Genomic DNA, 22,587 nt, shown 5'->3' on the forward strand with positions numbered 1-22,587 from the left:
AAAATAAATCCCCCCCTTTATTCCCCCCCCAAAAAACCTAGGTGCGTCCTGTTGGCCGGTGCGCCCTATGGGGCGAAAAATACGGTATTTATCTACTTGCACTTTGACGTGCTTTTGAACTGCTAGGTTGGCAGGAGAAGGGACTGAGAAATGGGAGCTCACCCCGTCGTGGGGATTCGAACCACTGACCTTCTGATCGGCAAGTCCTAGGCTCTGTGGTTTAACCCACAGCGCCACCCGCTTCCCATCTTCAATGTACATTGCCTTGAAATGGTTGTTTAGAAGGCAATTAATAGATCAATAATAATAATATGATGCTGTTATAGGCTGGTCAAGTCAGGGTGATGCAGCTGGAGGGTTTGCCAAGGGCCCAGGGGAGGCCTCTAGTGGATGTGGAGGTCTCTGCTAGAATTGGGGTGGCCTGACAGTGAAGATCTTGGGGAGGGGCTGTTCCTTCTATAGGCTAACAGACCAAATCAGATGGTGGGGGAGACACATTCTAGTTCTCACAGTTCAAGGCTCAGCCTTTCCACTCTCAACCTCCGCTCCCCCTCTCTGCCTCCATGCCACACATCAGCTTTCAGATCAACTTGACTCCTCCTCACCAGGGCCGGATTTAGGTTTGATGAGGCCCTAAGTTACTGAAGGTAATGGGGCCCTTTATATGTCCAGCTGTCCTTTGTCAACAACAAATTGTCACTGTTTTTTGTGTTGAATATATGCTATATGGTAATTATGGACCTAATAGGTATCTAAAGCCATTTGCACATAACAAAATACTTTGGAAATGTACACCAAGTTGCTTTTTTTCCTTTACATTTTTGGGGCCCCCCAAAAGAGTGGGGCCCTAAGCAATAGCTTGTTTAGCTTATACATAAATCCGGCACTGCTCCTTTCAAATGTGTGCAGATACAAGGTTTACTGAATTACAGCACTCAGTACCATTATCCTAAGTGGACAAATCCTGCTGTTTTCTATAAACAGTAAATATCCAGTTATCTATATGCATGACTTTTATAGTTCTATCATCTGACATCCACACAAAGAGCTTCATTCCTAACAGTCTCTCACCTGCTCAGTTAATAAAAGGCTTAAGTATTTGGAAGAGGACCAAGACAGAGTCTGGCAATGATATCAAATCATGTACCACAATCAAGAAGAGTGACACCAGCAGAAGTAGCATAGAAGTGGCATCTGAAATATGAAATGCAATACTGCTCAGCGTTCAGTGCCATTTTTCATGTGCATGGAACAGTTAAAATCTCTGCTTTATGGGGAGAAACATATGGAAACTATTAGCCTCAGTTATGTGGTCCCAAGTGAAGCAGAGCTCAGTGGTACTCTTTAGAGCCTATGAGCATGCCAAACGTTAATTTCTCTTATCAACTGCTAAGAAGCCATGCAACCATTTACACAATGTGTTGTAGAACTCACCATGCATGCAGAGAGCTCTGCATTTAGGGGAGGGCTGGGCAAGGCAAAGGAAGACACTGTCTAGATCAAACTACACATAGCATGCAGTCATGCTTATTTTTTAATTCCACATGCAAGGGGAAGGTCTAATCGTTGTCAGAATCACAGTATTCAAGGACTGTAGGTTTATTCCTTCTGTCCCCAGCTATGAGATCCCTCAATTGTGCCCCTTCTCCCGCCCACTATGACTATGAGGCTTGAGGGGGGAAACTTTCCTTTGTTTTAACCCAGCCTCATAGATGTATCAAGCAGGGATTTCAGGGAGATGCAACTGGGGGTCAACAACAGATCACTCTCCCACAAAGTCTGTAATTTAAGGTTGCGGGTGGGATATGGCTGTATGCTACACATTAAGCACAGTGTGTGGTTTGAAAATATCGGTGGGAATCAACCTCCGTTATCACCACCCACATGTGGATTAGTGATAAGTCATAAAGACTCTCTTCTGCAAAAAATATTTTTTGTGCATTGGCTAAATAAGGGATGGTTGGGAGAAAGGATGGTTTTGCAGCAGGTTTTTTAAAAAATAAATAAATGCAAGAGTAAGGATTTAATGCAAAACCAAGTATCCAAGCTATAGCCAAACCTCTATAGAAGACCTATATTACTGTTCATACCTATTTTATTCTGTAGTGATCGCTGCCCTCGAATGCTAAGGGATGAAGGGCGGACTATAAACACAAACAAATAAATAATCATATCTCATTTTCTCTTAAGGTATGTTTTCTGAAGGACACATAAATCCTTTTTGGACAAGCATTTAGGCGCAAGGGTAAGTTAATGCATGTAAATAAAAGCTGCTTTCTTTTTTTATGTAAAATTTGTCATAAGTTGTTTTTTATGTTCCTGTACTGCAGCGTGTTCCACGTTTCTGTGGTCATGGCTAGTACCCTTATGGTTGCAAGTATATCAGCCCTCCATAAGGTCAATCATCTGAATTATTTCATTTATTAGGGGAGAGAAACTGCTAAACTGGAAGATACAAAAATACAAAAATAGCCAGAAAACAAGAAACTTCTAAGAATATGATGGGGAGGAAGCTTCAAAGTCAGTGTTGGGAATGAATACTGGAAAAGATTGCGTACCGTTTCAGAGCATGACACATTTGAGACTTTTTCCAGTAGCATTACAGTAACTGAAAATGCATCTCTTCCACAAAATTAATGATATGCATTCATAGATCTACAGTCTAGGTTATTACCAACAATTTCCTCCCATCACCCCTGAACTTGGAAATGCATGCTTGTTCCTTTTGACTTAATACAACCTCTGCTCTCCCAGCCACATGGGCAACTTAGGCATGAGTGGTGCAGATTCCATTTCGCTGCCAATCCGCACTAGCTGAGCTGGCACTATGATATAAGGAGCAGCTGCTATATATGACCCTCCCCAACCACATGTCCTTTTTTCAAGCGCTATCTGTATTGGAGAAGAGAATGCTAAAATAAGCTTTTCTGGTGGCAGACACCATATTCATGGTGTTTCTTCCCAAGGAATCCAACAGCTCCACTCACTCAATTGAAATAGCTTTAAACACATTTTTATTATTCCAGGGTTCTGTCTTCAAGGCTACTAGAACCTTTCCATTCTGGCTTTTTCTCTCTCCCATTTTTTAATTTTATTTTAACATGTTTCATGACTTAAAAGATGTTTGTTGATTTCCATGTTTTCTTACATTGTAAACTACCTCAGACACCTTTTAAATATGGGTTACAACTCTATGAAAATGAGAAAGTCATTGAAATACCTGGACCAAGCATTTGCTGAGAAGTGAACTTACAAATGGTTTAGTTCAACTCCTATGGGTTGTTTATTACCTTTGAATATTTCAGTTGCAGCATTAGTTGGAAAACTGCATGACAAAGGTCAGAGAAATAAAATGTCTGGACAGATTTATTTGTTTGTTTGTTTGTTTAGTATACTCTCATTCATCCGTAGCTCTCAGGGTGGTTCACAACATATGGGCTTGAGAAATATGATTACCCGGTAATCCGGGTCACCTAAATATTATTATAATTAAACAATTTATAACCAACCTAACATGTCAAACAATTTCAGGGTGGTGTGCACAATCATTAAAAACCACAATTCCAATTATACTACTTTTAAAACACAAGTGATGGTGATTATGAAGTCAACCTGTGAGACTGACAGTTCATTATGCCATTCACAATGTATACTTGCCACAGCAAACATCTACCATTGCAGCAGCCTTAGAGACACTGATCCTGCAATCCTATGCACATGTTTATGTAAACAAGCCCTGTTGAATTCAGGTGGCTCACTTCCATGCCTAGAATAACACTGCCAACTTCTCAATCCTGAAAGGTAATACAGCCTGAAGAATATAGCGATTATTATTTAATTAAGTTAAATTTAGTAGTCCCTTGCTGCACAAAAATGTCTCCAAGCAACTTACAATTTTAAAAAACATAAAACCTAAATAAGAGCATACATAATACAAATTAAATCCAGTTGACCCCCAATCAAACAACATCAACAAATTACAGGGATGTGTTCCTTTCCTGCTCCATTGTGAGACAGCCAACGAATAATGGTCACAACCTGTAATAGTCTTGAGATTGCAGTATTCTTATGAAGAAATGTAACTGTTTGGAGCAATGGAGCTCTGAAACAAGGATACCTTTAAAGAGGATTCCTGATTCTGCCAAAGGAGTGGGGTTAATAGGCCATAAAGTCGCTCCCATTTCTATTTCAAAGGCATTGTCTGCTTTTCATTATATTTTCAAAAGAAACCATTCCACTCTGTGTCCATTCTCTCCTTGCTTGCCTTTTTTTTGTATTTTACTTGCCCTACCAATCCTATTTTCCCTTCCGGCATAAGTGCAGCTCCTCAGGGGCCAGGCCTTCCTTTCACTCCCACTGCTTGAGCTTGGGTACAGACTGTAATGCTCCAAGCTCCTTTACTGGCCAAACCACACTTCTCCAGCCAACATGCAGACACACAAAAATGCAGGTTATATCAGATCTAGCAAAGCCCATTTATAGAAAAAAGATATATGAGTCATTCCCTTACAAAGAAACATCTGCTTGCGATCATCCTGCTTGGGACTATGGATTTAGTTCCACTTTTTGGCTGACTTTACCAGAGTAGCTCATCCTATGGCTAGTCTTAGGCAAACAGTGAGAGAAAAGGTGTTTGAAAAACAAGTTTGCATTGCTTAAAACAAGATTCTGGAGGGGTGCTATTCCTTTTTGCTGATGTTAAAAGGCTGTTAAAACCCAAAGTTAAGAGCAAGTTTGGGAAGCAAGAAGTGCTAAGACGTGGGGCATGGCAGTCTTGAGGTGGGCAGGCCCACTTTGGGTGTTTAGGATTAATGCCATCTCAGTTAGAAAGGTTATATTCATGTATGATGAGGTGTGTCACATACACTGTACAACTGAGGCTACGCTTCTGACTGACAGACATGTACACAGTGTAAAGCCTGAGGAAGAACAAGCCCAACAAAAAATACTTGGGCAGGACAGTTTCGTTTGTTTATAAATTTCATGCTGCTTAATACAAGGAAAATTTAAGCAAAAATACAACACTCCCTAAAAATGAAATAAAAACAGAATGAAGGGATGCATCACAAATACAACTTGCTTAGTCTTTAAAGGTAAAGGGACTCCTGGCCGTTAGGTCCAGTCATGGACAACTCTGGGGTTGCGGCGCTCATCTTGCTTTACTGGCCAAGGGAGCCAGCGTACAGCTTCCGGGTCATGTGGCCAGCATGACTAAGCTGCTTCTGGCGAACCAGAGCAGCACACGGAAACGCCATTTACCTTCCCACCAGAGCGGTACCTATTTAACTACTTGCATTTTGATGTGCTTACGAACTGCTAGGTTGGCAGGAGCAGGGACCGAGCAATGGGAGCTCACCCCGTCGCGGGGATTCGAACTGCCAACCTTCTGACCGGCAAGCCCTAGGCTCTGTGGTTTAGACCACAGTGCCACTTAGTCTTTACCTAGGGGTTAATATTAATCTGCATTTTAAGCACCTTTATTGGGCAACTTTTCAATAGCAGCCTGGCTAGTAATAAATAAAAATCTTATAGGGTCTGATATTGACAACATGATATTAAAAAAAACTCTGGCAATTAGTACTGATAGAAAAATTAACCACTAACTTATAGTAACCACTAAACTAAAAATAGCAAAGGGAATTCCATTTTCAGTGGAATGACATACTTTTGTTCTGCACAGTGCAAAAGTGCATGTTGTAATGGGAAATGACACACAACTGAAAGTTTAACGGTAAAAAAACCTCCAATGTAGTGCAACCTCTCATCTTCAGAAAGGCCAGGGCTTTGTTGTTGTTTTTTTAAATCTGAGTGTAGAAAATTATGAAGGAAGAGCAAGCAAAAACAGTATCCTGGAGCCTGTGGATTCCCAAGCCAAGCCATGGTTTGTCTTCCCATGATGCTTGAACCTGGCCAATTAAAAATTTAAAAAGAAGGAAACAAAAGCTTCATGTCTCCCCCTTGTGGCCATCCAAGAGGAGAAGCAGGGAGTGCTGGAGCCCAAGGTTGGCCATGGCTCATTCCTGCCGTAACAAACCATATGCTAAACTGTACGTTAAAACATGGAAACCAAGTTGACACCAAATAAGCAGATTCCAGCCCTTAATGCCTGTAAAACAACTTTACAATACCAAACACTGTGCTGCTCTTTTAAACATCTGCATACATCATGACTTTAGAGGCCCCTCCCAGCCAACAAGGAACGCACACAATGGAACCACATAACCTTTTCATTGATTCCCCACCCCCTCCTTTGGGCGAGTGGAGGTCCAAACAAGAGCCATGATGGAATGCTGCGTGATACATAATCCTGAAGCAAAGCTGACGGAATAGCTATGAGTAGTTCAGTCGCCATGGGGACCAGTGAGGAAACAACATCTAAATGCCAAGATTCACACATGCACACACGCCTTGGTGAACGGCTATTAAAAAAATAATAAAATACTTTATATCTTGGGAACCGAAAACTTAAGAAAACGCTTTAAATAAAACTCTTGCTGACAAAAGCACACAGGCCTCAACAAAGCAACTCATCTCAAATTCTCCTTCCATCAGAGGGTTCTGCCTGACACCAGGGCATACCAAGCAAGAGGACCCAGCTGCTTAGCAAGTAGCTATGGAAACTAAGAGACACATGGTAAGCATGCAGTAAAAGCATGGGAGATAAGACTACAGACGCGCAGTTTAGACTGTTTTCACAGCTGCCGTTGCCTTGTTATATTTCATTTCTGGTCAAAGTAATAAGCAATGCCCTTCCTTTTTAAGGGGCTTGGAAAATATACAGCCTAAACACAAAGGAGGATAAACATTCATAAACACAAAATAATGAGATCATCTCGGATGTAGGGAAACTCAAAACCTGCTTGTTGAGCTCATGTGATATTATCTCACTATAAGCGTTAGTTCCCATTTAATGTGGGGAGCAGAAAAACTAACTCCTCGGAAGGTTACCCTTCCACAATCTCTACACTACCACACACATACACTACCACACACCACACCACATGTTTAGTCTACTAATCTTGAAGGCATTTTTTAAAGAATTGTCTAGGGATCTGGGTACATGAAGATCTGCCCTCTGCCACATGAAGTTGCCCAAACTCTACATCTTTCATTAGAGACCTCTTGAGTTCCTTAGTCATCTGAAGCAAGGCAGGCAATAACTGGGCAGAGACGGCCATATCTGGAACACCCTCAACAAGAGAAGCTCACTTGGCACCAAGGTGAAATCTACACACATATAAAAAACGTTCTGAAAATGCTTTTTTAAAAGTGTTTTTTAAAATGCAATTAATTTTCCATAAGGCTCACCATTGCCATTTAGTGCCACATTGTATATTGTACTTAAAACACGTTTAAAATGTTTTATTTGCAGCTGTATAGCTGAGTCCCTAATTTGATTGCCTCCCCCCCCCCCCCGGTCATCAAATACCTTTTCGTGGGTCTGGCTGGTTTTTCCTTCATGTTTCCTAGCTTATTTAAGTCATGTCCTGCTGCTTCTGCAATTTATTGCATTTGTTGGATTTCCTTTTTTTCTGTTTTAACATTATAAGCTACCCAGGGTCCACCCCCAACCCGAAATGACAGTATAGGAATATTTGAACTAATCAACAAAACACACCAGCTCATTCTTCAGACAGTCTCCATATTAGACAATGTGGACCAGTTTCCTCCCATGATTAGACCCAAAATTATCAGACTACCACCTGAAATCTAAGAGTAGTCCAGAATGCTTTCATTATCTGAAAGTCACTCTGAGGGTGGCTGCTATGAGTGGTAACAATTGTGGCATTTTATTTTTATCTGTCTCCCACCCCACCCCACCCTATGCAAATATGCTATTCTGGAGGACAGATCAAAATCCCATGAATCTGCAGCACAGGTGCAAAAAGAATGCTGCCATTTGCAACAGAAATAGTACAGAGTTAAGGATACAAGCAATTAACCTAATGCCTATGATCTTGTGAGTTCAAATGCCCAACAGGCAATGACTTGAATATTACACTAACCACTCAGTTCCCCACTGCCGATGTCCAAGCCGATCTTCGTATATACGGTTGACATCTCCTTTGTCTCACTAAGCATTATTGCAGGACAGGGGAAAACGAAACACAGTATTTGTAAAGGTAAAGCATTTACAAGTATGTATTTTTAAAGCAGGGCATTTTATTAGGAGTGGGTTTTGTTGTTTTCCAAGCTTATCAACAAGGCACTAAAGGTCCAGTCGCTGACGACTCTGGGGTTAAGGCGCTCATCTCGCTTTACTGGCCGAGGGAGCTGGTGTACAGCTTCCGAGTCATGTGGCCAGCATGACTAAGCCGCTTCTGGCGAACCAGAGCAGCACACGGAAACACCGTTTACCTTCCTGCCGGAGCGGTACCTATTTATCTACTTGCACTTTGATGTGCTTTCTAACTGCTAGATTGTCAGGAGCAGGGACCGAGCAATGGGAGCTCACTCCGTTGCGGGGATTCGAACCGCCGACCTTCTGATTGGCAATCCCTAGGCTCTGTGCTTTAACCCACAGCACCATCCGCGTCCCTAACAAGGCACTAGGGAGGCTTAAAAAGCAGCCTGATGGCAAGTTGATCTAGTGATGAAAAGCATCCACAACAGCCTCTAGCCGTCAACCTCACCAACAGTGAAAAAAAGGAAACCAATTGTTTAGTAAAAGTGTTATACTTTACTATGCACTTAGTAAGACACAGAAAACAGAGGAAATTCAAGCCAAAATAAATGAAATGTACAAATTCAAACTCATATTTCAGAGTCTAAAGCAACAGCCTTTAGCTACAGCTAATTATTATTTCTATTTCTATTTGCCATGAAGAGCAAAACCCTTTAAATCATTTCCCCATTGACATGCTTAATGTTCAGACTTCACTTATGCAATCCATCTTCTCACCATTCCTTAAATTGTGAAGACAACTTTGTTAAGAATTACAGATGAGATAAGTATCAGTGGAATATTTTCATTGTGGTTGTATTTAGAGGGGATGGGGTGGAAAGGGAGAAACTGATAAGTAACATGCCCCTTTCGGGACAGCAAACTTCTGCCTTCCCTAACACACAACCAAAAAATGGATTTTTAAAGTGTTGAGAGTCTTGGCCAAGAGAGGATAAGAAAGTCAGTGTGAGGATGTGCATCGGGGAAGAGTTTTCTGTTCTGAAACAAGTTAGGCTGTTAGGGAAATAGTAATCCAACTGGATCTGACTAAGAATGAAAACTGGATTCAAGGCAAGTATGGTTCACAATCATCCCTCCTTTGGTCCATCCAGCTTTGACTATCACACCCCCTGATTTCTATCCAAGGCTGGTGGCACAAACGTTTTCAAATGCAAAGTGGTTTTCATAACACGACGCAACCTGTGTGTTCTGTTCACACACACACACATATATATTTCCAAACACTACATTATGCTGTGAAGACCATGTTGCAGCATCACCATACTTTCACGTATTTACAGTGTGAGTTCAGTGCCATGAACCATACTGAAAGCAAATTCACTGGTTAAGCCCATCCAGCTATTTCCTTAAAAAGAAAAAAAGAGAAAAAACCATTCACTTAACTGTGCTCAAGCTGCCAAATTCTTTGGAAAGAATCATTTTACAGAACTGGATTCTGTATACTGTATGTTAGTCCCTAGGTAGACGAAGTGTTTTGACGTTTAGAAATAAAGAATGATCCAACAGAAAAGCTCATGTTAAAAAACAACAACCTAGAGATAAATAGCATACAATTCTTTAAAACAGATGACTGATTGCAAAAACAACTAAAATTGCTTGTTTTAGAGATTCTCACCCAACTGTCTAACCTTAAGAAAAAGGTATTTATTACAAGAAGTCACTACAAAAAAGACACAAAATAATAAATTGGCTTTAAACTTATGGGTTCTCTCTTAACAGGTGGGGAGGTCTTTATGCAGACATTAGCTTTTAAGACACTTTATAGAATAGCTGATGAACATTGCAGGCCTAAAATATCCCCAGCCTGAATTTCAACGACTGAGTCAACATGCAAGCCCAGCACTAGCTGCCCTGTATGTAAAATTCCAAACTATATAATTCCCACAGATGTCACCACTATTCACTTATGCAGCTTATATGTCAATGTCCTTAAAGTGACCCCAGTACAAGACACTCTTCTGTGACACATGCACATCTGGTTGTTGTTATAAAAGAGAAGTGCTGCAATAATTTATTAATGCAATTACCAACTAATCTTTCACTTTCTCATCAAACTGGATGACAATAACTACTTCCCACCAAATGATCATAGAATACAAGAGGCTTCATACGGAAGAATAACAGTAGAAGACCTAACTCATGTACTCCTTGAAGTCCCTTTTTATAACAATCCTCCAAACAATTACATCCACCCATGGTTAAGATCACAGAAGGGAAGGTCGTCTCTTGCAAAGACCTGTTTTTTGTTGTCTGATGTGGAGAGGTACATATCTTTTAGAAGATTCCAATTTCTTGCCAAGGCTTTACAGATTCGCGTAATAAAAGTTAAAGGGGGAATGGAAAATGATTTATCCACTAAAGGCCGGGGAGCAGAAATGTAAACCACTATTATTAGTAGTATTATTGTTGTGATTATTTTTGTGTGTGTAATGGCTGTTCACTAAACTCAATAAACCAAAAGGACTGACAGAAGAACAACAACAGGATGGCCAATTCATACTTCAGTAACCTCCACCTGGATTACTGCAACACTCTCTGGGTGGGGATGCTCTTGAAAAAGAGCCCAGTACTGTCAATTGGTCCAAAACGGTGAATCCAAATAGAGTGCATCACTCCCATTGTCTATAACCTCCATTGGTTTCCTGTTCATTTCCAGGTTCAATCAAGGTGCTGGTCACCCTTAAGCCTCCAATGGACCTTCTACCATAATGTGCTCTCTCATAATGTGCTTTCAACACCTGCTCTAATTGTCCCCAGCTTCTTAGGTTTCACAGGAGGACATGAGGAACAGAGTTTTATCGACTGTGGCAGTGATGTTCAGTGGCAGAGCTTTGCATGCAAAAGATCTAAAGTTTAATCCTTGAGTGCTTTCAGGCAGGGCTGGGAACAACTACCAGAAATGCTGCAAAGCCACTGCCAGTTAGTGCAGCCAATACCAAACTGGATAGACCAGTTGTCTAAAGCAGATCCCTATATTCCAAATGCTTTCCCTAGGGATGCCCACATGGCTTTCAACCCCAAGCAAAGACTCTGATTCCTTTAAAGAAGGGTTTCCCAAACTTGGGTCTCCAGCTGCATTTGGACTACAGTTCCTGCCATCCCTGACCTGACCACTGTTCCTGATAGCCAGGGATGATGAGAGTTGTAGTCCAACAACAGCTGGAGACCCAAGTTTGAGAAACCCTATTTTAAAGAAATGCCTTGCAGAAGCTGGACAGAAATTTTGCTATTTTTTTGTTTTTGTTTTACTGCCGATGAACTCAATTTTCTAGCATGATCTGCTGTGACAGTTGATTTTGTTATAGCATTTTATAATGCCATTCTGGTGCTGCTCCAACTGTTTCTATACTGTTAGCTGCTCTGTTATTTGCTAGTGATGAAATGCTGGACATAAGTTTTCAAAATAAAAAAGTCAAAATATGAACATTGTCTGTGATTTCCCAGATGCTACTGAAAAATCAGATTGAGCCATTTCATTTTCAACCTAACAAACCTTTTGTATGTATAAAGCAAATAAGCAGCTTGCACATAGGCAATGTTATAGTTTACTCAAATTTGATTTAAAATAAAATAAATAATAGTAATACTTTGTTCTTGCCCAGTTTCCCCAAAAACATACTAATTTACAGCACATGAAGACATGGAACTACACTGATTTCAAACATGGCATTGATTTAAGTACGTTTTTGCAAAAAAAATAAAATAAAATGGGGTAGAGTAACCATTTTTATTCAAGTCTGAACAGCAAAAGATGTTATTTTCTTAGAATGGCCCATCACTGCATCTTCATTCTCTCTCTCTACAGAAACTCATGTGAATACATCTTTACAGGAAAATATATGGGCTGTATTTCTGCACAACAGAACATTCTCTCCTCCTGCTGCTCACATGCCCCTAAATATACCCTGAGGGACCCCCCCAATCCTGCAGAGTATTTTGCGGAGCAGGGGCGGGAATACCACTGCATTCATGCTAATCCCTGCACTAATGCAACTATTTAGTTGAATACTGCCCCTTACGTCCTGTCAGTGCAGTGTAATCCCCGAGGTTACTGAAAAGGTTGGTGTGCACATCTGTCTGCATTCAACTATAAAAACACGTCTGCAAGCTTGCAGCTGAAAAGACACTACCACTCAGGCCACAGAATAATAGCTGGATTTAAAAATCTGATTCCTGTTCTTGGAAAGTACTGTCTGATCAGGACCAAAAGCTTGCTCATAATGTGGTATTTAATCACGAAGCACTAGCAGGAGCCAGCTATGGCACAATCTTCTGCTTCACTCACCCACACACCCTACTTTCTAGCATTAAGAGGTTTGGCGTCTTAGATCACTAGAACACAGTAGATAATTCTAATGTTTGATATTATTATGAAAGTCTCAACATCTCAGTAGTCGCTATAGCATGTTAACAACCTTGAGGTACTACTAAAAAGGTTCAGCTTTTCTGTGTATTCAGCTCTCGGGTATTCAACACCTTTGTCAATATCATCACTAGGTGGAGAAGTTAGCAACCAATTTTTACAAACTGATGCTTATAAGTACTAAAATGCCTTGGAGAATTAGGCCATTCACATGAAGCTGAATTTGCAGCATTTACAGACTCTAGAATAGGTGCTGGCAAATCTGGAAAGGCAACCAAACAGGTAACAGGCAGAGTATACTTTTTAGATACAAGAAATTCAGCGCACATTTACATACTTATGTAGATTGGTTTTGTTGTGACTGTCATAGAATGTGCATCCAAACTACCATAATCTTACAAAATATTTTACCTTTCTTTGATTTTGCACCAATCTTCAGCTTGGATGGCCAAGCAATCTGAGTGTTTGTTTCTTCCATAATCTGTTAAAAGGACAACAAAAAATTCAGTTTAAAATACGTTACCCTCTGTACTTTACTGCTGACGGTTGTTTTGAACTGCTAACATGTTACCAAGGAATACCAAGATAATCAGATGTTTGAAGATTAACCAAACGTAGCTTCAATGGAAATTATGACAAACCAATTCCAGTTGTCCCCCCATCCCCATTACAATATTTGTTTTCTGTATTTGCAGAGACCCAATCCTCCTACTTTTAAAAAAACAGCAGGGAAGACTCAAACTTGCAGGCTCCTTTACAATCCTAAAGAGCTTTGTTTACTTTAAATATTTCTAGTTCTCATAGTGGGGAAAACGCTGTTGCATTCAGGTCTAGTTTACAGATGCCCTTCCATAGGCATCTGGTTGAATACTGTGAGAGCAGGATTAAGTCCTTTGGCCTGATCCAACAGGACTCTTCTTACATTCTTATGTGTGTCTCAGCTGTTTGAATTTGGGAATGCTGACCTAAAAAAAAAATCTAGTTTCCAGTACCATAGTTGCAAGAACATATGACTGTAGTTACAATTAAAGAAATTTCAGGTGCATCCTTTGCTGGCCCATTAGAGCAAAAGCTTTTAAACACATACTCCTAAAAATCCCGTAGTCCGTGTTTATTTCTACTGCCTATATCAATAGAATTCTTTAAAGCCACTATTTCCAGAGCAGGGTGCCATGTGGAAAAAAGGAGAAATGTCAGCCAAGGCTTAGTACACTTTGCTTTGTATGGATTTCAGCTGCCATGGGATAATAAATTGCAGATGGAAGACCATTTCCAAACGAGTGAAATTCTACCATGACACGCTTCCTATTCCTGAGAATTCCCAAACCCAGATGTGAAATAAGAAATCCAGTGGAATTAAGTTAGAATGCTAAGTCCTTCAGGCCTCTGTGGGATTTCAGCTGACAGACAAGAGATGGAAGCATGCACGGGTCCTGACTTCCAAAATTTTAAACTGTTTGAAATAAATAGGCTGGCAGAGCAATACTTCCTATCTGCCCAACTGGCATAAATGTGACCTTCTCAGTGGTTACTTCCATGCCAGCTGGGGTCCACACAAAGGTTTTCTAGCAGCATGTTTAGTATATCACATTTGACAACCCCCAAGAAGTTGGGCACCATTTTACGCCGTGCTAAAATATGCTGTTAGAGAGGATCTATGTGTGCTGAAACCTTTTACATCAGCAGGCTGGCTAGCCTAAGGCCCTTCACATGGACTCCAGCCACCATCAGTTCCAAGTCAACACAGCCAGTGGTCAGGGATGAAAGCAGTTGAAATTGGTGTTAGAAATTAGCTAGGTACTTTTTGCTACTGGCACAGGTCCAGCTGCAGCTGCAATGGGAGATCTCCAGATGCCAGGTGGACAACTGACATCTCCATCTGGCTGGTCCCTCCAGCTTTCTTAAGCAGGCAAGCAGAAGAGTTTATTCACTGCATTTATATCCCAGTTTCTTCTCCAATGAGTAGATGGTTCACCTCCTTCTCAGGTTAATCCCTACAATAACCTTGTGAGGTAGGTTAAGAGGCTGTGACTGTCCCAAAGTCACCCACCCAGTGAGCTTCATGACTGATCTCCCAGGTCCTGGTCTGACATCTAACCACTACACCACACCGCCTACCTAGAGTACTTCTGCTATGGTACTTCTATAAACTAGGAAGGAAAATAAATATGGGGAAAGCAAAATGTCATCTGGAGAAGGATCTGAAATATTTTCCTTGGTGCTTGAATTTGCTTTATTCTAGATGGTTTTATTTGATGTTTTAATGTGTTGTAAACTGCTCTGAGATTTTTTTTCTTTAAAATATAAGGCAGTATACTAATGAAATGAAAAGAAATAACAATAATAAAAACTCCATGGAGGGAATTACATGGGTAATTTTCAGTGGCTATGAACAAGTTTAAACTTTGAACAAACGTGCATGTTATAAACTCATTTTTAAATACACATCTTCTTCACGGATGCAAGTGCAATATCACCACATGCTCTAAAACTGTCTTCACGTTAGTCAGTGGTTGTATAAGCATGGAACAGCTACTACACTGCCAACGTGTTTGTCTACCATTCCCAAACATGTTGAAGACGACAGTTAGCTGCAAACGAGAGCGATGCACTTGGAGAAATGAAATCAGAGTTGAGATTTTAAAAGTTTAAACGGGTATCTTGAAAGGTTTTTAACAAAGAGCCAATGCTAACACAGGCACATTTCCAATGCACAGATGGGAGTGGATCACACTTACTTTGAATCAAGGAACAACAATTCAGTGCTGTACAGAAAGTGGGTTAAACTAGATTACTTCATTATTTTTCATCACGTAAAACCTTTGGGTGTACTTAAATTGGCCAAGATACTCTGCGTTTGACCTTTACAGGATGCAACCTTTTTTTTTTTTAACTGGAAGAGTCTGAGGGGAAGTTTAACTCACATTTATGCTCTTGCTTGCAAGTAAGTTGGGAACCTGATCTTGGCTAGCAGGCCTGGAAGTGGTGAGATTTAGAGGTGGTGCAGTGGTTAACAGTGTTGGATTGGACCTGGGAGACCAGTTGCAATGAGCATTTGCACATGAGGATGACAGGTGGAAACATGCAATCCTCCGGACTTGCTGCCAAATCCTATCCCAGGTAATGCTACACAACACCTCTGCAGCGAACTGTTTTGGAAGCCAGGGCAGAGCACATTCCATATAGAAGACTATTTAAGGCAACTACATAAACAGGGTTTAAGCCGGTTGGGTAAGTTACAGAGTTCTCATATCCAAGAGAGCTCCTAATTCATAGTTTTAGTAGCCTGGGTTTGGCACAGTATATTATGAACCAGATTAGCATTTAATTTAGCTCTGAAAGGAGTCATTAGCGGCTCTTGTGAAGCAGCATGCCTGCTCAGCATTCAGCCAGTCAGATTTCCATCCACTACAATCATTTCAACACATTATTTTAAGCAGCTTAAGCTTTATAAACTTAAACAAAACCAAATGATTGCTACTAAACAAAGTGATTCAGACGTCTGGCTTAATCTACATCCCTACATATAAAATCCACTAGAATATCTAGGCAAGTTAGATACAAAGGAGCTTTGCACATTAAAATGATTCCCGAATATCTACTAAAAATGCTGTATATTGTTACGCAGGCCCCAGAAAGGAATACACTGAATGATCAGGCTCATGAAAATCCTTGTCAGCCACTACATTGGGGTGTGTGTGTGTGTGTGTGTGTGTGTGAGAGAGAGAGAGAGAGAGAGAGAGAAAACAAACTATTCCTGCTCACTCAATTCATCCTCATTTTTATTGCAGACAGATTGCATGGGCAGACACAGGGCAACATTCAGACATGGGGAATATTGCATTAGCGTTCCTGATGAAGCTAGTGCTTCTGTCCCATTTCCTAATGTTCCTTTCACACTGAAGTACCTGGTGTGTTATGGAACTTTGGCTTTTTGAGCGATATACCAGCATGTCACACTAAATTTAATTCACACCAGTGGGTGAGGTATGACACAACAACTGCCATTGTACAATGTCGCTACTCCCACACCCTTTCTGCACATGCATGTTTCTGTTCCGTCATGAAAACTGCAGGAAAGAACTGGTATGGCACCCAAATTTCATTACTTTGCTCCAATAGTTTTTAGGGTTAAGGGGACAGCGAATGGGTTTTTTTCTTCTTCTGGGAACAAGTAACATAGAAATGAGCATTGAACATGGACTATATTCTGTTCATTTTCCTGAAGTGCCTCTTATGTCATGTGAAAGCTCAACTCATGTAGAAATTAACAGTTACAGAAGCATCAGAGAAATGGGGGGGAAAACCTGCTGTGTGAATGAAGCCACACATAAACACATTTCTTTCTTCATGTGTGTGCATATGTGCCAATTCATGCAACACATTTTTCATGCAACCCTGAGACTCACTCAGATGAAGTTTTGTTGTGAAGTGGCTCTAGATGGTGCCCAACCTAATTCACTCAATTTCTAATCAGGAAAGCCAACCACTGACCACTGACCACCAGTAGCATAAAAAAAGTTAGAGGAAGCTAATAGGTCAGGTCTGAGAATAAGTAACATTATTGAACCAGATTTATATACCACTTTAGCATCAAACCCCCTAAGCAGTTTACATAAACACTAAAAGTATCAATAAATTAGATGTTAGAAACAAGTTGGCCTTAAATAAAATATCAAAGTAAATGCAGCCTAATTATCGTCCGTCCCCCCCAATGAAGGCTTTTTCCCTTGCTCTTGTGGTGTGCTTGAGACATCTGATGCTCTCTGTTGTTGCCTGGGAAACTGGACCCTATTCACCCCTATGCTGTATGAGTGTGTCACATGCCGTGTTAGAAACTCAGATATATAAGCTACGTACCAAATGGCTTCTTAAACCAGAGTTACAGTCGCCAAAACAGAATGCCTAGCTGCAGTTTTTAGGCTAGACAGTTTGATAATTGCATTTTTCTATATGACTTTTTGGTTCCTGAAATTCATTCTGCTTGTGTAGATAAAATATAGCAGGTAGAATTCTACAGGATGTGTTGCTAGTGTGTGAAATCGGTCAAGATCCAAGGACTCCCAGACATGCACCTCCAGATGGCGGTGGTGTCAGGCACTATCCAGGTGCCTGGGCACTTGGTCACAAGTGGCTGGTAGCCAGGTGCAAAACGTACCTGGTGCCTGGCAAATTTCGAACACTGGTCACATGATTATCCCCAAATGTGTAGGTTTATCTGGAAGCATTCAAACTTGGAATCAGGGGTTGGCTGAAAACCTTTCCATGCCACCAAGATTATACCAGAAATTAAGTAGACAATCTTTCTATAGTAGCTGATGATCTCCTATATTATTATTATTATTTACATTATTATTTTATTGCTTATAGTTGTTGCAAACTGCCTTGATTTTTTTTTATTATATAGCAGTAATTTTTTTATATATATAAATAAACTGAAAATGACTCATTGCTTGCATTAAAGCCAGAAACATTAATGCAATAAGAAAGTTTTTCTTCACACAGCACGTAGCTAAACTGTGGAATTCACTTCCCAGGGAGGCAGTGATGGCCACCAAAACACGCAGCATGACACTTACAGAAGTGCCTTGGTATAAAGCAGGGCCTGTGAATACTCATGAAACAAAGCCACAAAATTAGTCAAGACATGGAAGCACTCTAGCATCAAGGTGGCATAGATCAAGATGACTCATCTTCCTGAACGTCCCAGTTGAATTCACGTTATTCCAAGGGCTGTTTCCACACATGCCACAGCAACAAACCTGGGATGCCGCCCCCAAGTGTTCTATGTGGCCAGCCACTCAAAGCTCTGGTGCATGTACTTGTATGATACACATCTGCAACATCTGGTTATCATATTCTCATTGTGTTTTTCAGAGCTTTATCTAAGCTTTAAGTCCGCACCAGAAATGATGAGAAAATAATGCAGTTATCTGTGAGCATCCATTATTTTTGGCTTCTTGTTATGCTGTCTCCATTTCTCTTGATTCTGAAGTGTCTTTCTCAGACTTACAGGAAACCAAACTGAACAACCACCATCCTCATGAGAAATAAACAAAACTGAGTATGATGCCCCCACTTATTTCTTCATTGCACAACAACCAAAGGCTCCCCTCCCTACTTCACAAGTCATCTCTCCAAGCAAGTGCCCCTTGTGAAAGAGTTTCCAGTTTGGGAAACAACAACTGAAGCCACTGTATCATATTTCCTCCTGCTTACTACTTTTCCATTCTGTGCAACTTCTCTCTCCACAAAATTGACTATTTCACAAGAGAAGTTAAACAGACTGAAGGAAACTCTGCAAACAAGATAGCAAGAATGCCACGAGCAACTACCCAAAGAACTGTTCTAAAATTCTTGATGGACATACCCGAGTGCTCCCTTCAAAAACTTTGCCATTTCATAATCTTCAAAATGCAAGCTTCTTGAACAAATTTATATTTTCCTGTAACCCACAGATGAACAATAAACATTTTTGCCTAGCAATGTCAGCTAACCACAAGCAATGGAACTCTAAAATCTGTTTGAATGTATTATGTAATATGAGTAGCTTTAAAAACCAACATCCATAAACAGAGGCTGACAAGAGTGAATAGAGAGGTTTGTAGTTGGGAGCCTGGAAGAGATGGGTTCAGAACTTAACACTATCAAACTCCCAGGGTGGTCCCAAGGTAATTTTTTTTATCGCTCAGCTTCAGCAGCTCACCTGTAAAGCTCAACCATCACCACCTACCTCAATGGGCAAAACAACATAGAAGAAATAGGGGACTGCTGTGAAAAATTCTATCTCCTACATCTCTCCTTGCTAACCTACAACATTAACCACGTGTCTTCACACTATCATTATGTTTATCATAAAAAAGGGAAAGGACTCCTGACAGTTAACTCCAGTCGCAAACGACTCTGGAGTTGTGGCGCTCATCTCGCTTTACTGGCCGAGGGAGCCGATGTTTGTCTGCAGACAGTTTTTCTGGGTGATGTGGCCAGCATGACTAAGCTGCTTCTGGCAAAACCAGAGCAGCACACGGAAACACCATTTACCTTCCTGCCGGAGGGGTACCTATTTATCTACTTGCACTTTGACATGCTTTTGAACTGCTAGGTTGGCAGGAGCAGGGACCAAGCAATGGGAGCTCACCCTGTTGCAGGGATTTGAACCGCTGACCCTCCGAGCGGCAAGCCCAAGGCTCAGTGGTTTACACCACAGCACCACCTGCATCCCTATGTTTATCATAGAGATACCCAATAAGGAAAAGCAGGGAAGAAGAAAGTGGATCCTGAGTCTCCTGCCTAAAAGTTTACTTGCTGCACAGCACTGACTGTCCCTGATGTTGGAGACAATGGAATGGATTCAGAGTGTGTTATGTTAGGGGGTTTGGCTGATTTCAGTGGAAACTTCAATGGAAGTTTCACTCATGACCTGCTTGTCTGCAGTTGACTTCAATGGAACCAAAGTTCAACTAGTTCACTCTGGATTCAGCCCAATGTATCTCAGCTGAACAGAATGGTTCAACTAATGCTCTAGGGTATTCGAGGCTGACCTCAAGTGCATCTGTAACGTATAAAAATCCTGAAGTTTTATTGGGCTTCCCAAATGTGATAACTGATGCATCACAAAATTGTTGCATATCATTAGTCCAGCCTTATGCAATGTCATGAAAGAAGAACAGGGTTCCAAACTTAGTGAAGTGTTAAGGCTGTCTCTGCACTGTATTAGGAAAAGTATGTGTTGAATAACTGAGAAGTGAGTAAACAAACAGCCACAGTACAGCCACAATTTAATATGGCCATTTCTGTTTTTAACTGTAGATGAATGTTACATACTGAAATAAAAGGTGTAAACTCTGAAAATCTTTTTCTGTAAGCATGTTTGAAACATACTATCAGGTGGAGAGAGGCAGACTCACGAACAATATTCTACAATATAAGACCAAACCCTTTTCATATGAATGGATTGAGGGGGTGGGGCTGTTCTCATGTTAAGCTTTTTGAGAGATCCCCTTTGGGAGAGGGGAAAGGGTGAGTGGAAGCCACAAATCATGGCTGACTTGTAAGTCAAGCCAGAGTTTGCGAACCCCAGTACAAATGTTCTTAAACCTACCTACTGCAGAACTGCAAAGCTGTGTTTTAAAATTAACCCTCAGAATTCCCTTGCCTGTGTGTTAAAGAAAGAATGCCTTTCAAATACTTCAGAAAACCATACAAGTATAAAAAGATGTAAACCCACTCCCCTTAAATGCAGAAATTACCCCGCCCTGATCATTCATATCAGAGGCCAATTCTAACGTTTAAATACTAGCTTTTAACAGCATCACATTTTGGAAACGACTGAAAGGGCTGACTAATCCTGATCCAGATCTGAAACATGTATTCTCCAACCCCAGATTCCTTGGGTTGAGCTGTGGCCGCCACAGTGAAGGCTTCAGCTAGAAATGACTTCTCTGTTCTCCAAGCAAGGGCAGAAAGGCCAGACTCAGCGTATTTCTGCCAGGCTTGGTTAATCCAGTTCCGAATTCCTATTCCTCACTACACCTGAAAATTGCACTGGAGACTAAATGCACAGGCATACGCATACAATAGGTCATAACCAAGTCACATGTCATATTTTCCATGCTCCAGAGATAATTTACCTAAAATATCAATCACCATGCCTTCAATTATAGTGATAAATGTAATATTGTTAGACAGAGATGACTAAGTGCAGTTTTGCTTACCTTCTGAAAAAAGTCTTCTCCACTTTTGCCTTTTCCTTCAGCAGCAGCTGAAAATAAAATGACACACCATTAAACATATGCAACACCTGTCATGTCATGTAGCATTTTCCTACATGCGTGAATTTTATCTCAGCTTAAGGCAATTCTGGTTATGTCTCTCCTTGGGTGCTTTCACAAAGATACTTAAAGCACTGTTGACCCCAGTTTAACAAGGGTGGCAACCCATCCATCATGAGAATTTCCTTGAAAAAGTTACTAGGGCAGTGCTGCTAAAAATGGGAACCATTTCTGTCTGGAAGCAGAAGAGGTTTTGCACAGCAATTAATCCTGCACATATGCTGGCAACCTCCTTTATGCAAAATATGGTTGGGGAGAAAAGGAGAATGTACCGCAGGATGCTTGGTGGTTAACAAACACTTTGATTTCTGCCATATTCCCTTGTACTTCACGTGGAGGAAATGCCTGATGCACTGTCAATGGGGAAAGATTATTGAAATGGGTTTCATGGTGGGAGAGATCAAGATCCAAAATGCAATTGGACAGTCTCATTTCAAAAAGCCAATGGCATAGATACCCCTGTGTACAGTTAGTTCAGCTCATTTTCAACATTTTTGGATATGGTCATTTAAATTTGAGAAACATGCTTGGTTTCTCTATTACACTAAAACTGGTGCTCTTTAACAGACTCGCATGTCTATAGAGATCTGGGCAGGTAGCCTGCATCTCTTCAAGCCCAGGGTGGGAATCCCTAAAGTTACTTAGTATTTGCTCAGTGGTATTTTTCCACTTTTTTTGAACAGCATACCACAATGACTGCAGTGTTGCAGAAGCTGCCTTTCAACTATGGTCCACTCAGTTTCAACTATGGTTTTCTATACAGAGGGCTTTAATTTAATTAACAGAAGCCTAAAACTGTCTAGGGTGCACAAAAATTATAGTATGGTTCTTTGGATCTTAGCCTAGGGCTAGATGTAATCTAATGTTTTACTTTGGCTTTTACATCTAAAATATGCCAGTCTTTGAACTTCCTTCAATGAGCAAACCAAGTGTGTCTGTACATTTGAAAGTATTCTGTTACACATCACTCACACAGACAGCTTAGGCCCTTTATTTAACCATAAAGATACAGTTTCTGAGATGCTCCTTTTGATCATCTCGTTTTGAAAATGAAATTTACCAAACAATTCCAATATGCTTTATAAAACAGTTGCGGTTACTAACCATTGGTGATTATTTTAATGACAAACTAGGACTAACTAGTTGTTCTTCAGAGTGGGAAAACCAGTTTTTCTAGCAAATGCTATGATAATATTGAAACCCATGGT

The 22,587-nt window shown here is 40.7% G+C and overlaps 1 protein-coding gene across 1 annotated transcript in view; it reads right to left on the bottom strand.

Moving 5' to 3' along the window:
- The window catches only part of BICC1 (BicC family RNA binding protein 1), a gene marked incomplete at its 5' end in the record, with an annotated part of 104,514 nt that overhangs the window by 47,572 nt on the left and 34,355 nt on the right, over positions 1 to 22,587 (bottom strand). Inside the window, 2 exons of the mRNA XM_081004874.1 lie at positions 12,960 to 13,029; positions 21,263 to 21,309. Coding sequence (XP_080861000.1) covers positions 12,960 to 13,029; positions 21,263 to 21,309 — 117 coding nt within the window. The remainder of the gene's footprint in view (positions 1 to 12,959; positions 13,030 to 21,262; positions 21,310 to 22,587) is intronic.

This window comes from Podarcis pityusensis, assembly GCF_964106645.2.
Source record: "Podarcis pityusensis genome assembly, chromosome: 5".
Lineage (NCBI taxonomy): Eukaryota > Metazoa > Chordata > Lepidosauria > Squamata > Lacertidae > Podarcis > Podarcis pityusensis.